We start from the raw sequence: 14,489 nt of genomic DNA, 5'->3' as shown, positions 1-14,489 counted from the left end.
CAAAGCAGCCAGCTCCCACCGCCCCGGCAGCCAGCACGACCCACAGCTTCCCGCGCACATGCGCAGCGCAGCCGGGGCGCAGCCTGGCTCCGACCCCTTTTGGGACACAGCTGCATGGTGCCAAGCGAGGTTTTATTTTCATGCTCATTTTTAAAATGGTATTTAGTGTTAAGGCTTGGTTTAGGTGGCTGGATCAAGCGATAGCTAAAGGAGGGGCCTTGCCAAGAAAGCCCCGGTGCTGTCACCCGCAGTTAGAGCTCCTCTGTCCTGAACCCGCAGCTTTCCACTGCCCTGAGAAGTGTGCTACTGTCGCGTAAAGGTACATATTATACAGACTTGTTACAAAGCCATTACGATGGTTTTGGCTTCTAGTTCCCACTAATCTTAACTGAAAGGGAGCAATGAGAAGTTGGGGAGTTTTCATATTTGAGGGTTTTTTTCCAGGGACTTCTTTGGTGGCTTGGTCAAATCTTCGTCTGCTCTAAAAGCCAGCATACACTCTAGGATGTCTACACTGCTCTGCAATTTTGGCTCCCAGCTGGCCGGCATTATGTGCCCTAGGAGGGGAGCAGCTATTTGCTGTCCCAGGGCCATCTGCATTTTCTGCTTTGCAGAGCACTTTGGGACAACTCGCTCTGCCCTGGCTAGCCGTGAAAAGGCCACCCCAGAGGCAATGGTTATTCCAGGCAAAGCACAGAAATAGCTCTGCTTGGTGCACACCCCCGGCTCTGTCAGGCAGGGGAAGGCATTGACAGAAGACAACGGGGCTGGGCAGTGCGTTGGCCCAAGCAAAATGAAGAGTGAGCTTGGCTCTGCCTTGAGCTGTGTGCAGGTAATGGTGTGGGCTACTCCTGCTGTGCCCAGGCTGGTGAGCAAACTTGGCGTTCAGAGAGCACAGAACCCCTGCAGGCAGAGTCCTAAAAGCAGGAGAGCCAGAACAAGCCTGGTTGGTTGCTTGGGCGCCAAGCATCGCTCGAAGGCGAGAGGCTTCAGAGGGTGCTGGGAGCCCTTCTTCACTGGGGAGAGCCTGGGTGTGCCCAGCAGGCGCTGGGCTGGAGCTGGAGCCTGAGAACGGAGCCCCTGGCTCTGGCGGCGTGGGCTGCAGCCGAGGCAGCAGGGCAGGCACCCGCAGCAGCCTCTGAGCCCGCTGTGGAGGCAGGATGGGCAGGGGGGCTGCCCGAGGTATGGGGAGCAGCGCCAGCTCCCTCTGGGGCAGGCTCCAGCATGCCTCACTGCTCCTCCCGTGGCTATGACTACCTCCCGCCTAGGGCTCTGGCTCCAGCCTTCTTCCTCGAACCCTGTGTCAATGAGGTATTCAGTCTCCAGCGACCGGTCTGAAGTCACTAACCTCTCCATGAGGTTCATTCTTGCTTTGGAGAACAGGATGGAGGCGGGTATCTCCTCAGAAGCCTTGAGTACAGCACGAAAAGTGCTGGGAAGTGGTAGCCACACGGCCGGAGATGTAACCGTGTTAGGGTATAAGCAAGGTGGGTAGTCCAGGAAGGGGGACTACCTTTAATGAGATTAAATACTCAGTTGGAAAAAGCAGATGCTTCTTGTGCCCAGCTCTTCTTTCAGCTCTGTGAGGATGGGCCTGCATCCCTACTGGTGCTGGTCTGCTTTTGTAACCTGTATTAGTTGCTCTAACGAAAGGCTTTTCCCTTCCTAGAAGCCTTCTCCTTGCCTCTGGAGACTCTGCTTCGGGCTGTAAGTTTTTCTGAGTCACTCAGAGACAGGATTTGCGGTGAAATTCTGCAGAGTGCCATCAGTTTTGTTTGTACCTTATGTGGCTGGAAAGCTTTTCTCCAGAAAGAAATTTAGATTTGGAAAGGCATCCGTATCCCAGGGAACTTGAGTCATGCTGGCTGCCTCCCTCTCAGCACAGACCAGGGCTGGACCCAGGCTTCTACTGCCCAACGCTGCTCGGTCTCTTGAGGCAGCCCCCTCGGGGCACGACAGAGAAGTGCTCAGAAACAGGGGAGGTGCAGCCGTTCTTGCCTGCACTGGACCCGTTCCCCACTTGCTTCTGGCTCTGAAAACTTATTTCCTCCCAGAGATGTGGAGCCATGAAATGTCCCCTGCAGGACTTCTGGATCTTGGTCCAGTATCATGGTGCAAATCAGGCCTCAGCAGCGTGCGCCCGTGCCTCCGTGACGCCGCAGCCCGTGTCTTTCCTACCCTCCCGCCTGCCTGCTGGTGCAGGGTTGCGTGCACGTGGAAGGGGAGGGCAAGGAGAGGTGGGAAAGGGGCACTTTCCCCTACAGCTTGCCAAAAAGGTGATCTTGCCCTGGCATGCTGGCTGCTTAGCAGCAGGCATGTCCTCAGCTCCTCACTCACTTGGCTGTGTTTGCTCAGAAAGGAAAGGTCAAGCCGCAGCCGTGGGACCTGCAGAGGTGAAGGTGGGTCTGAAGGCACAGGCTGAGGTTTGTAGCTCTGGGGTATTTACTCTGGCAAATGAACTAGTTGGAAATCATCTAAGAAAACAGACTTGCCCAACAAAGGGAATAACAATATATCTTTTCTGTGTGTGTGTGTTTTTTTCTCCTGCAGTAACCACAACTCTCTCCTCCTGGTCCGGGCATGCTAGAAAATGCAACGAAACAGCCAAGTCCTATTGTGTCAATGGTGGGGTGTGCTACTACATCGAGGGGATTAATCAGCTGTCTTGCAAGTAAGTGAGTGTAGTTCTTGTGTCGATATGGAAATGACTTGGCTGGGGGACAGGAGACCTCTGTGCGGCCGCTGGCGGAGGGGTAGCTCTGGAATTCTCCTGGCAATTGCAGTTTGAGCTGTGCAGGTTCAGAAGGGGAGAGCAGAGAAGGGGGGGTTGGGGGGGGAGGGCTCTTTTCTGTGCAAGTGCCACTGTTCACTCTTCCTGACTCTTCCTCTAGGAATATGTCTGTCCTGGCTGTTCCCTTTCCCTTCCTTCCCTTTCTCCTCCGCAGCTTCAGGAAGGGTTGGGTCCCTGTTGCTCTCCCTGAGCTGGGTCAAAGCTCCATGTTCCTCGGAGCTGGGGGGCTTTCCCCAGCACACGGCCACCCTGGAGGGCTTCCCTTGCTGGGACCTGCCCCTTACCTCTCCTGTCTGCACCCATGGGCCCAGGAGCGTGTTTAGCACACAGCTCCTCACCCCCCTCTGCCACTTTGTGGCAGGCTGAGGGTGGTTTATTTCTCCCCTTCAAATGTTAAAACCTGCAGAACCCCCCTGGGAGACATACTAAGTTAATTTCTTGGAAAGGTTAAAGTGGGGCTGCATAGCCCAAGGGATGTGGAACGGGATGTGAGACCTTTTCACCCCTGGTTTGAACGTACCGCAGCCAGCAAGCTCAGCAGCTCCTCACCGCTCACCCTCCAGCCCTAACGGGGACGGTGAGCGAAAAGCGCAGTCTGATTGCCGTTGCTGGAGATGCGGGCACCCAAAGCAGACCGGGGCCTGTCCCAGGCTCCTGCAGGGTGAGCTGCCCTGGGTGTGCATTGGCTGAGCAGATGGGCTCAGCTTCTGAGCTCTCCCGGGGACCCCACGTCACTGTGCCCAGCCTGGAGAAGCCCAGAGCTGACTGTTTTCTCCCTGCATGGCCTCTCCATGGAGACGCACAGCCAAAGGTTTTTCCATCTGTGGATGTCAGCCTCATACCACTGCCACGCCATGGCGTGATGCTTGCCAGACACCTCGGCTCCTCAGGCCTTGAAGGACGCATCTGACAGAACCATCACCCTCCTGGAAGGGTTGCGAGCTGGACTACGCTTAGCACAACTCCTCCCTTCTCCCAGTACGCCTTTGTCTTGGCAAGGAGCAGTAGGAAAGACGGTGTGGAAATGCATTCTGCTGTGCTCTCACTTCCTAATGTGGGATCAGCTGTGGTGGGAAGGGCATAGGATGAACAGCATCTTCCAGTTCTCCCAGGCTTGCCCCTTCAGAGGTGAAAAGAGCCGGGTAGGACAGAAACCAGCTGCTGTGGTCCCCCACATCTCCCCTAGGCATGAAGTGCGAGCGGCTGTTGCACACCACAGACCTGCGCTTTAGGGGAGGTGTCTCTGCCGTTGGCTTCCTAGTGGTGCTGTAAGTTCATCTTGCCAGGGTTCCCCAACATGGGGGAAGTCCCACGTGATGAGTGAAAGCCACAGCCACTATTCTGGTGTAGCTGTAGCCCCAAGGAAGCCCCAGCAGTTCCAGTCTTTCCATGCTGGGGAGGGCTGAACCCTTGAGGCCTGGAGGAGTGTATGAATCAATATCTCTTTATCCATAAGCAACGTGGTGGTGCCAAGAGCACAGACTGCAAGCCTATTCCTTTTGGGAAGAACTTGAATCCAGATCAAGACTTTGCAAATCGGATCAATTTCTGATTACAGCAAGAGTTCCCTGAACTCCTGCCATGAGCAGCTATGATGGTAAGGCTCCATTTTTCCTAATGAAGGTTATGCATGGTAGTTACCAAGTGTCCTCATCAGACAGACTGTTTTAACCAAACTAATTCCAGCCTCACGGAGAAACAGCCTGCCTTCAAACCAGGCTGCCACGACAGCCAAAGAACAGACGGGAACTCAGTGATGGGTTCCATTAAGATTTTATGTGCCATACAAAACAGACCTAATTATTTCGTATCATTTGAAAGCCTTAATTCCTTACTTGCAGATGGTAAAATTCTTTCCTTTTCTGATGCGTCCCAAGATACTGATTGCTAAAACCAGACGGGAATTGAATGGGTGGGTATGGAAAGGCAGCAAAGTGTTAATCAAAGCTTTTGGTGCTTTGAAGGTCTGCACTGCTACTCTTCATCTGCCAGGAAAGACAACTCCATGTTAACAGGAACCCAGGAGACTCAAGTGCCTTCCACACAGTACGGTAATTTCTGATTGTAGTGCTTGAGGAGTTATCTGAATGTTCATTCTCCTTGGGCATTTTTATCGTTAAATCATAGGCTGAAGATACAACATCTTGGCTTTTGAAGTGGTGTATTCTTAGGATTTCTGGACTACAGAAGGCAATAGTTAGTTATTGGGGAATGCAGAAGCTTTTGAACCGAACATAGTATTTCCCCTAAAAAGGCTTTCCCAATAACGTGGACGATTCTTGGGGAAGGCTGATGATGAACGGACTTCGCATTTGCCCGCCTGTAAACCAGCAAAATGCTGAGATGTTTCACAGCTTCCTCATTGCACCAAGACACGAGATCCGCTGCTGTGGTTTGTGAATGATACAAGGGTACAGATTCGGAGGAGAAGCTAGATGATGCAAAGATGCAGACTTTGACCGGCATTTGTGGACTCTGCAACATGGGAGCCAGCCTTGGTCCTGAGACATGAGCATGGAGGAGATCGAGAGGTCCTTCTGCACACAACCTCTTCAAACACCTTGGAGATCAGACAAGAGCCACATCAGCCTCTTGAGCCAGGAACAACACGTGTGTCTGGGCGCTGTTCCTGTATTGCCGTTCTGATGAGAGTCAGCAGGGCCCTGGGGGTCATCTTGCACTGCGTGCCAGCCTGCAGTCCTCCTTCACGGAGTGCTAAGGAGATCCCAGCACCCCAGAACCCCTGAGATGTTACCAGCTTTTCCAAAACCAGCTATCAGAAAACAGAATTTTAGAGTGTTCTTGCTCCCTACCTGCTGCCGCCCTGTAATCATCTCCCTGGAGGGGGCTTCATTGCTTGCAGCTGCCTGCAAGCGTAGGAGATCCCTCCTGTAGATGCTGCCCATGGTGCTCTGGAGCAAGAAGAGCATCTGGGTTCTCAAGTGATTTCTTCTCCTGAAATGACTCATGCTTGATTGTTACAGATATCACCTAAACTGGCAGCTGGCCTTTTGATATTATTTTTTAATTGGCTTCGCAGAACTGTGTTCCTCCTGCCCTTTTAAATTCTGGGGAACAAACTGCTTGCCTCTAAACCCACCTCCCCCACCCCTTTTCAATACACTTCAGCTAGACCTCAGACAATGTGTTTTCTTCCCTGGGGAGGAACCCAGAACAGACTTGGAGCTGTTCCAGAAATGGTGTCTTTTTTGGATTGTGTGCTTGTGTAATTTTGTCCTTAATTTGAAGCAAATTCTACACATGCTAGTGCCAAAGGAAACCAGAACATGATACAGTCTGTGCTGTTATCCTGACTCTGCAAAGCGACCCCCTGGAAGTGAGGTGAGAGGAGTGTGATCTGCCTCAGATATTCTGCAAATTTTCACCATAAACCCAGGAAACGCTGAGCCACACGTGTACAGAATTGACTCAACAGCTCTAGTGAATTAAAAAGCCCCAGCCTCTTGTCAACAGGAAGAATTTCTCGACCCTTCTCCAGACCATTTTGCTCAGAGAGGCCTTACGAGTTGGACTGATTTCTCACCATAACGATAGGGAAGCGGCGAGTTTGAGCAGAGCAAACCCCCATGCCTGCGGAAGGCATGCGCACAAGTGAGCCTCATGGCCTCGCGCTGGGCCGGGACACGGAGGAGCGGTGGCTGGTTTGTGGGGTGCAGATGAACGTAGCGCTCGGGATGTCTAGCTGCCTCTGATATTGGGTCTGCCTAGGTCCTGGAGCCCGTTGGGTTCTCGGCACAAATTAGAGCAGTTTAAGGCTGCTCTAATCCTTTACTGTGGGGCGCCATGCCCCACGGGGTTGTGCTAGCGTGTGCATCACAGCAGAAATACTCTTCTTCCCAGTTAGGTCTTGGCACACGTTATCTACAGTTGGAGTCTTCCCAGCCAAACAAAGAAACAAATCCAAGTCTCATGGCTGCAGAGTCCTGCTCTGCCCACTGACACGCGCTTCGTGACGCTTGTGTGTGGCTGACATAAGCAAAGTGGCTGGTACCCGGCGCCAGGATCTTCCTAAACTGCATGGGATCAGAAGACTTGAAGAGCTTTCCAGACCAACAGCCCCCCATCACGTTGGACCACTTGTGCTTGCAAGAGTCAGGCTGAAGGATTCACAAATGCTGACAGATAAACAGACTCCCTGGGTTTGGGCTGACAGCTTTGCGTTACGTGAGAGGGTGAGGTCAGAGGCCTGGAGGACCTCGGGCAAAAAGTGAAGGTCAAGGAGAGAATGAAAAACAAAGCAAAGCAAAAGAGAAAAGATCAATTCACTTTTAACCTACCTGATGTATGCAAATCACCAATTTACAGAATTACATGTTCCCTTCCTAGAAGCCCATTTTGTTACCTCCTCCACCTATATTGTTTCCTGCAGATTTTCCCTGGAAAGGGCAAAGATCATTCTGACGGGTTAGCCACGCTGCCAGCTCCCCTGTGCTTTCCCAAAGCACCGTTCAAAGGGGTGAGCGTCAGGCTGGCCCCATATGGCCGCGGTCCTCCTTGCAGCTCAGCTCGCCCAGCTCCCCTGTGGTGTCGGAGCTGTGCCGCCCCTCTCAGTGATTTGGTCAGCACAAGTTGCACGTTGCCCAAGCACAAGTATGTCCCTTTGCCATGGATGTGTGAGCAGTTCTGTGGGGAGATGTTGCAATGTCCTTGGAAATGAGGAGCCCGCACTGTTGAGCTAGGGGTGAAAATCTCCACATCCTGTTCCAAACCTGAAGCAGCCAGGACTCAATCATGGGGTTTTGCATGCTGTTTATCCTGGGTGACAGGATCCTTTTGGGGTTCAAGTGGTCCATCCTGTTCAGTGCGTCCGTTTTAATGCATGTATAACTATAGCAGACCCTTGAGAATCATCAGAGTGTGGAAGCTGATCCTGCAACAGGGAGGCTCGGTGAAGACAACAGCACAGATCCTGCTGAGCTCCCACAGCTCGGTCGGAGCTGTGCTGTTGCCTTCGCTGAGCCCAAAGTGGGTGTCCCTGTGGTTTGGACTCTACTAGACAGCAAACATGCCTTGATTAGCTGCTCTGGATAAGATGTCTGCATTTATTCTGGTTGCTTTCTTTTCTTCCCATCAGCGATTTTGTGGAGTCCAGCCTTTTGTGGCTCTCCAAGAGCCTGATCATCTGGGACTGGTCAGGGGACAATGACAGAACTGTCTTCTTTTTCAGCCCTTCGCACAAATAAGCAACATGCTTGAAACATTCCTCCATTTGCTTATATCAGTGCATTGTGTCCCTCTGCTACAGCTTCTCCCTATCCCGTTATTTTGAAGCACCTGCTCCTTCACGTTCTTCTGTATCATGGATTGCGTTGTGAGAGCTACCCAATTTGGCACACTTCAGTTAGGATCTGGGGGAGCGAAGGAAACGTGCCAACCCTTGCAAGATTTAGATCAACAGCTGGGCAGAAAAAGTTCTGCTTCCAGCGGGAACATTAGGATAATTATATTAGTAATTAATAATAGCAGAGAATAGTTAACAGTAATTATTGCTCTGCCCCGATACAGGGCAAAAGGTCAAAGTTTCTCAATTTTCATAAGTAAGCGCTCTGCAAACAACATAGAAATGGGTTATTCAAACCATTTTGGTTTGTCGTTTTTGAGAGGCTTTATTTGGCTGATCATCTTACTGCAATTTTTTTTTACCATGTAAATATTTAACTGCAATTCATCCCCAACCCAAGAGCAGGACTTTGTGGATGTTTTCAAAATGAGGTAAAAAAAAGTCTTAAGGAATTGGTCAAAACTGAAAGAATTGGGCATTTTCCAGCAACAACAGAGTTTGGACAGAAAAATCCCTGACCAGTTTTATCGATGGCATTTGCAAGTAGCAAATTTTTAGATGTGGCAATTTTTTTTAATTTTCATGCACCTGATTAGGCACCAGGGATGGATGGAGTGAAGCAAGGGCAGTGTTGGGCGTTCTCCACACAGGCTAGAGAGGGGACAGGGTGCTGTCTGCAAGAGCTTAGTGTGGCCTTGTACTTCCCCAAGACCGTTCCTGCAGACGCACCTTCGTCCTCTTCCCTTGGCCTTTGAGGAGAGATGTGTTGGGCCTCCATGCCACTAGAGAGTGGATCAGGAGATCCAAAGGTAATATTTGCAGGAATAGCCCACCTCTGTGTAGTCTCTGCAAGAGCTTTCAAAAGGAGGGGGCACTCCTGGGATAGCCAGCCAAAACCTCTTCACTAGGGTCAAATGTGCAGGAAGAGGATGCCATGATCAAAGACCACCTCATGGCTCTCGACCTCAGTGAACTTTAACTTTCAGGCCATGTGCATGGCCATGTGCTTGGCCACTGAGGAAGAGCTGCCCAGAAGCCCTTACCCCAGGCAGCAGATTCTGCACGCAGAAGGGGTGCTTTCCATTGCTCTTCCTGTCCAGACTGGGAGACTCACGTGCCATGCACACTGGAAATTTCTGTCCTAGAAGTCACATGTGGAGCCACAGCAATAAATAACAAATCATCTTCACTAGCCTATAAGTATGAGACAGCTTAAAAAAAAAAAACAAACCACGAGCACTGCATGCTTTCAAAGGTCTCCTGGTCACTGTTGCTACCAGCAACCTTGCTTATGAGGAACTGGGACCCAGGGACGCCAGAGGCGCACATGGATCTCGACAGCTCGTGTGCTACCTTGGGAGGTGGCAGAAGGTGCTCATGTTCATGAGGGCTTCTTTTCTGTCACTTTTCCCAGTGCTGATTCACTGGTAACTAAAGGTGAAAAGCCTGAGCTGTCATAGACACAGAGAAGACAGTTATCTACTGCTTTCTGTCTAGAAAGCTCTTCTCCCCACCCACGCTAAGGCTGACTGCAGAGATCTGAAGATGGGCTATATGGTAGCTGTCATGGCATCAAAGCTTCTTTGACACTTTTCTGGTTTGCTTTTTCACTTCTCACCAATTTGTTTCTCTGGGTTTTTATTTCCCTCCACCAGTTTTCACATCATTTTCAGTCTTTCCTTAATGGCATGCAGCTTCAGTCACACTGAAGTTCCAGCCTTGGCTGGCCTCTCACGGATGTACGCCTGAGACAGCTTTAGCTCCTCTCAGACAAAGCTCCCCTTTTTGAGATGGGTTCAGGACATTTGCTTCATTCAGCAGCACCCTTGAGGCCCTTCAGTGCGCTCACAACATACAGGAAACCTCAGATCCCAGACAAATGGGCAGCACGTTGCAAGCTAAACTGGATACCCTTGAAGATGCTGGGAATAAGTTCATGACTCTACCAGTGGCGATGAATAAACTTGAGAAAGGATTGGGAAGACACCTTCTAATTTGGATGTCTTGTTCAAACCCCAGTGCAATCTCTTACAGGTTTCTCCAAAGTCATGCTTCCCTAGGGCTGTCCTCATGAGTCTGCACCACCCAACTGCCTCCGGTTTGTGCTCTTTGACTGCCAACAGGGCATCTTCTTCACTTCCCAGCACCACCTTCTTCTGCTTCCTCAGGTCAACAGGCCTCATGCCTGATGGTGACCCCTTGGGCTGGGCTTTCCTTGGGAGCAGGCTGGGCTCCCTGTTACTGAAACAACATTCCTGGTATGTCTCCCTTTTCAGTGCTCCAAGGTGAACATCCAAGAATGAGAAAAGAGGGTGAATTTTTCAAAGCTATTTGCCTGACCAGGGAGTCAAATTTCCAGTTTCAAAAGTGACTTGGATGATGAAACTTAAGTGCATGACTAGGGAGTTCGGTGACGCTTCACGCCCTTAAGTTCTCCCCAAGTGGTTTGGGGTGCACATATAGCCCAGCACGCTCCCACGTGGAGGAGTTAGCACAGGTCTCGAAACCCAGATGCTGTGTGGCACAGAAAACATATTTGGTCATGGGCAGTGAGGGTGCACCAGTGTCTTTGCTCAGTGCAGGCCTACCAAAAGTGCAGTGAAAACCAGCAACAAATCAGGTGCCAAAGCCACCTCAGTCGTGCAGGACCTTCCAAAGCTTTCTTCTGTGAGAGGGCCAGCAAGTGAAATGTTCCCTGTCCCCCTGCCTTGGGGAATTGGGAAATGCATTCTTTAGGGGAAATATGGACAGGTTTGGAGCTGTGGAGGTGTTGAGGTAGAGAAGAGCAGTAGATGAGATGGAGAGGTTATGCAGCCTTTTACTGGCTATATCTTCTTCTTGGATCATGCTGGATTCAGGGGTGTGTCTACAGGTTCTCCGTAGGCATCTAGCATCCAGCATCGAAACTCAGGCTACCTCTGGAGTACCAGCAGGTTGTCCCAAAGGCTGGTGGTGGCCTCCTTTAGGAGCCTTTGGCAGTGGTGTGTCAGTGTGTCAGCAAATGTCTCAGCCTTCCCCCAGGGAGCATTAATGCTGGTCTTCAGGCAGGGATTAGACGTTTATGTCCATCGCCGCAGCTGGGAGATCTTTATACCCTGTCCTGGCTTGTACCCCGCAACCTGGTGCCTCCTCAAGTCCTTCCCCAGACCTCAGCTGAATCTCACCTTTCCCATTTGGAGAAGAGCCCTCCAGCCCGGAGAAGCCCGCATCGTTGCAGGTCTGGTCTGTACGTGCCCTTGATCTGTACGTACCCTCGGTCTGTACGTACCCTCGGTCTGTAGAGCTGGTGTGGCTGCTGAGAGCCCCCAGCGCTCCCTCCTGTGCTGTGATTCCCACCCGCTGGCCCAGATCAGTGTCAGGGAGATCGGTGAGGGACAACTATGAAAAATCAAGGTTTTCTGGTCATAATGAATAGCAAAGACGTCTCTAATTTCTACCTCTTCCCCCGAAGGGAACTAAATAGTTGCTGAAGAAAACTGTCCGTGTTCCCTTAAGCAAGTAGGGAGAAGCAGGAATTCATCTCTCTTCTTGACTCTTTTTTGTTGCCACTGGAGTTGCATATCTGTAACGTGCCATCTCGACATAAATCTGTCAAGAACAACAAATGCTGCCATAGCCCTTGAGCAAGAGTACAGAGCTAATCTGCCAACAAGCTCTGGAACTACAAAGCTTTGGTCCCATTAAAAATCAAAGCTATCCCTTCGTCATCCCCTTCGCCATGTCCGCAGGCTGGGGGCAGGCACAGAAAGGTCAGCTCTGCTCTGCCCGTGCGGGGCTGGCAGCGAGCGCCTGGGACGTAGGCTTGGATCTGGGCCTGGACCTGTCCCGCTCCACCCCACCATATCTGCAGGTTGGGACCAGTCGTCTGACACCGTGCCAAGGCTGCTCCAGCTGCTTGCCATCCTTTGCCGTGGACCAGCAGGGAGCTAAGCCACTGACCAAGGCCTCTGGTCCATGTCCTTTTGGCTGGGGTGTCCTTCAGTCCCTTCTTTGCTGACCAGCTGGGGCTTGCCAAACACGGAGGGACAGTGTGATCCTGGGGTGACAGCCAAGAGTGAGGAAAGCCTGACGTGTAGGGGGCGCAGAGCCTGCAAGTCCCGCTTACCCCGGGAAGGTGGAAACCAGATGCTGAGATGCTAGCTGTAATGATAAAACCCTCCTAAGCTCAGAGGAGGGAGAGGTCGGTTGGGGCGGGAGCGAGGGAGTTGTGGGACAGGCAGGCAAGAGCTGGGACTCCAGAAAAGCTAGGCACAACTTTGAGGGACTATTCAAGGAGGCAAGAAGAAAAGACTTGAAGTGAGGGAGAGAGATGAGTGCTGGGGGCAGAAGCGTTTGACCACCCCCAGCTGAGCTCCCATAGCTCCCCAGGCTCACCCGCCACTGCGGGGCCGCTCCAGGGAGCGTACTCATGAGGTGGCGCATGTGCCTGGTGGCCCTTGTCTGCAGGGCAGCATCCCTGCCACTGCAGCATGACGCTAATGTATAGCTGGTGCCCCAGGAGCCGGCCCAGCCCAGCCCACCGTGTGGGTCGGGATAGCCCGTGAGACCTGTTCGGTTCAGCTTTCTTCTCTGTCCCTTCCTCTCTGTTAACACAGAGACTCTGCACAAGCTTCCTCTCTAACCGCCACGTAACCCTTTTCCCTGGGGCGCCCTGCGGGTACCTGGGGGAATACCGGGACGACGCTTGCCATACGCACGCTGACTGTCGCCTGAGCAGCCGCTCACCGTTCTGTGGTGCCTCTCGCCAGTCCTCTCTAGACAGCAGCTTCAGGGAGAGTCTCTGACAGCAGCATCCAGCCCATCTCGATCTTCCTGCCAGCCAGTGCTGCCAGGTGACAAGGAAGGAGGCAGGCAGAGGAGGAAAGGAGGGGTTTGGCTGGCGGCTTGACGACCCAGGCCAAAAATAGAGCTGGAATGCTGATGCTGCAGGTGCCTGGTTAAAGCAAAGCAAAGAGTAAATACACGTGTAAAGCCTTTATTTTTTCCATTCATCACAATGCACTTTTTATTTCTGACCTTAGCCTCAAGAATGGTGCCAGACATGTTCTGTGATTTCTCCCCTTTTCCCCTCCAGATGTCCAAACGGATTCTTCGGACAGAGATGTTTGGAGAAACTGCCTTTGCGATTGTACATGCCAGATCCTAAGCAAAGTATGTTTGAAGACAAAAAATGCACCACACTACTTAAAACCTCCTGGGCACAGCGGTGGATGTAGAGTGGTCTAGTCAGGGATGGCTCTTGGTGTCAGCTTTGGGCTAGGGCTTAGGGATGCAGGTAAGGGTGAAGGCTGAAAGCAGATGGATAGAAGTCGCGGAAGGGATCAGAAGGGGCCTCAGATCGGTCTGTTTGGGTGTCATTTTGCTATCTTGTTTCTCTCTTTCTGGTTTTCTTTCTTCCGGTAGGTGTCCGATCGAATTCACAGGAGACCGGTGTCAGCATTTCGCAATGGTCAGCTTCTCCAGTATGTCTCTTTCTACTTCTCTCTCTCCCTGGTTATTGTAGCTCTGTGTCGTGTCCTTAAAGCAGGTTCTTCTGTTCTCCAAGAGCCCCCTCCCTGCCTTGTGCGCTCCCAGCTCTGCTTGGCCGTAAGAGGAGCTGTGATCGCGTCCAAGAGGAGAATCGGGACTCTTGTTATCTCCCCGTTTGTTAGAATGGGTTCTGCTTTCATTTCTGATTGAACTCAATGTTGCTTGCGCTTTTCATGCAAAATGCAAATGAGGCACAAGGTGATGTGGTGTGCTGCGTGAGAACAGCCCGTCTGATAAGCTGCATCCGCTAGCGTTGCCGTCGCACGACGGACTATGCTGCGCAGCGCAAGAGGTGTACGTTTTCCCATGGCTCTTGCGAGGGGTTGTGTGAGTCTCTCTGTACCAACTGAGGAAACCACAGCGAGGGCTGTAATGAAATCTCCTCCGAGCTGAGGCTGCGTTTCTGTTTCCAGAAGCTGGCCCAGGTATCAGTTCCTGTCCAGGTGAGGTGGCTGGAGGCTCCTCGCAGTCAGGTCCTGGAGCCTGCCCAGAGGGCTGAACAGGGCACACGCGCGTGCCGGGAGCTCTGGAGCTCATGCTGGTGGCTGCCACGGTCTCAGGGCTTCCTACGCCTCAGTGCCACGCAGGATAACAGGCTACATCTGCCGACTGGTCGTCTCAGATTATATCCCTCCCGGACACAGAGGTGTTCCTGTCGCTCCCAGGGGGCTGGACAGCCTTGCATATGGGGTTGTGTCTAACGGCAGTGACGGATCCTTGAACCTCATGTTCAGTGGGTGCAAATACCCTGGAGCCCTTGCACTTAGTGTCTCCCAGTTTCTAGTTTCCAGTTCCCCCAGGCTCTAGGTCTCCAGGGATGCCTTGCTTATAGACATCATTAGCTCGTTTTGTTCAAGACAGATAATT

General features: G+C 52.0%; 1 protein-coding gene across 1 annotated transcript in view; it reads left to right on the top strand.

Annotated features, from left to right (window-relative positions):
• Window positions 1-14,489, top strand: part of NRG2 (neuregulin 2) — a 72,230-nt gene that overhangs the window by 26,473 nt on the left and 31,268 nt on the right. Inside the window, 2 exon segments of the mRNA XM_035889196.1 lie at window positions 2,551-2,671; window positions 13,497-13,555. Coding sequence (XP_035745089.1) covers window positions 2,551-2,671; window positions 13,497-13,555 — 180 coding nt within the window.

The sequence above is a fragment of the Egretta garzetta genome, unplaced genomic scaffold, assembly GCF_000687185.1.
Source record: "Egretta garzetta isolate BGI_Z169 unplaced genomic scaffold, ASM68718v1 scaffold692, whole genome shotgun sequence".
NCBI lineage: Eukaryota > Metazoa > Chordata > Aves > Pelecaniformes > Ardeidae > Egretta > Egretta garzetta.
Note: the sequence above shows the minus strand (reverse complement) of the source record. Positions and strands in the feature narration are given on the sequence as shown.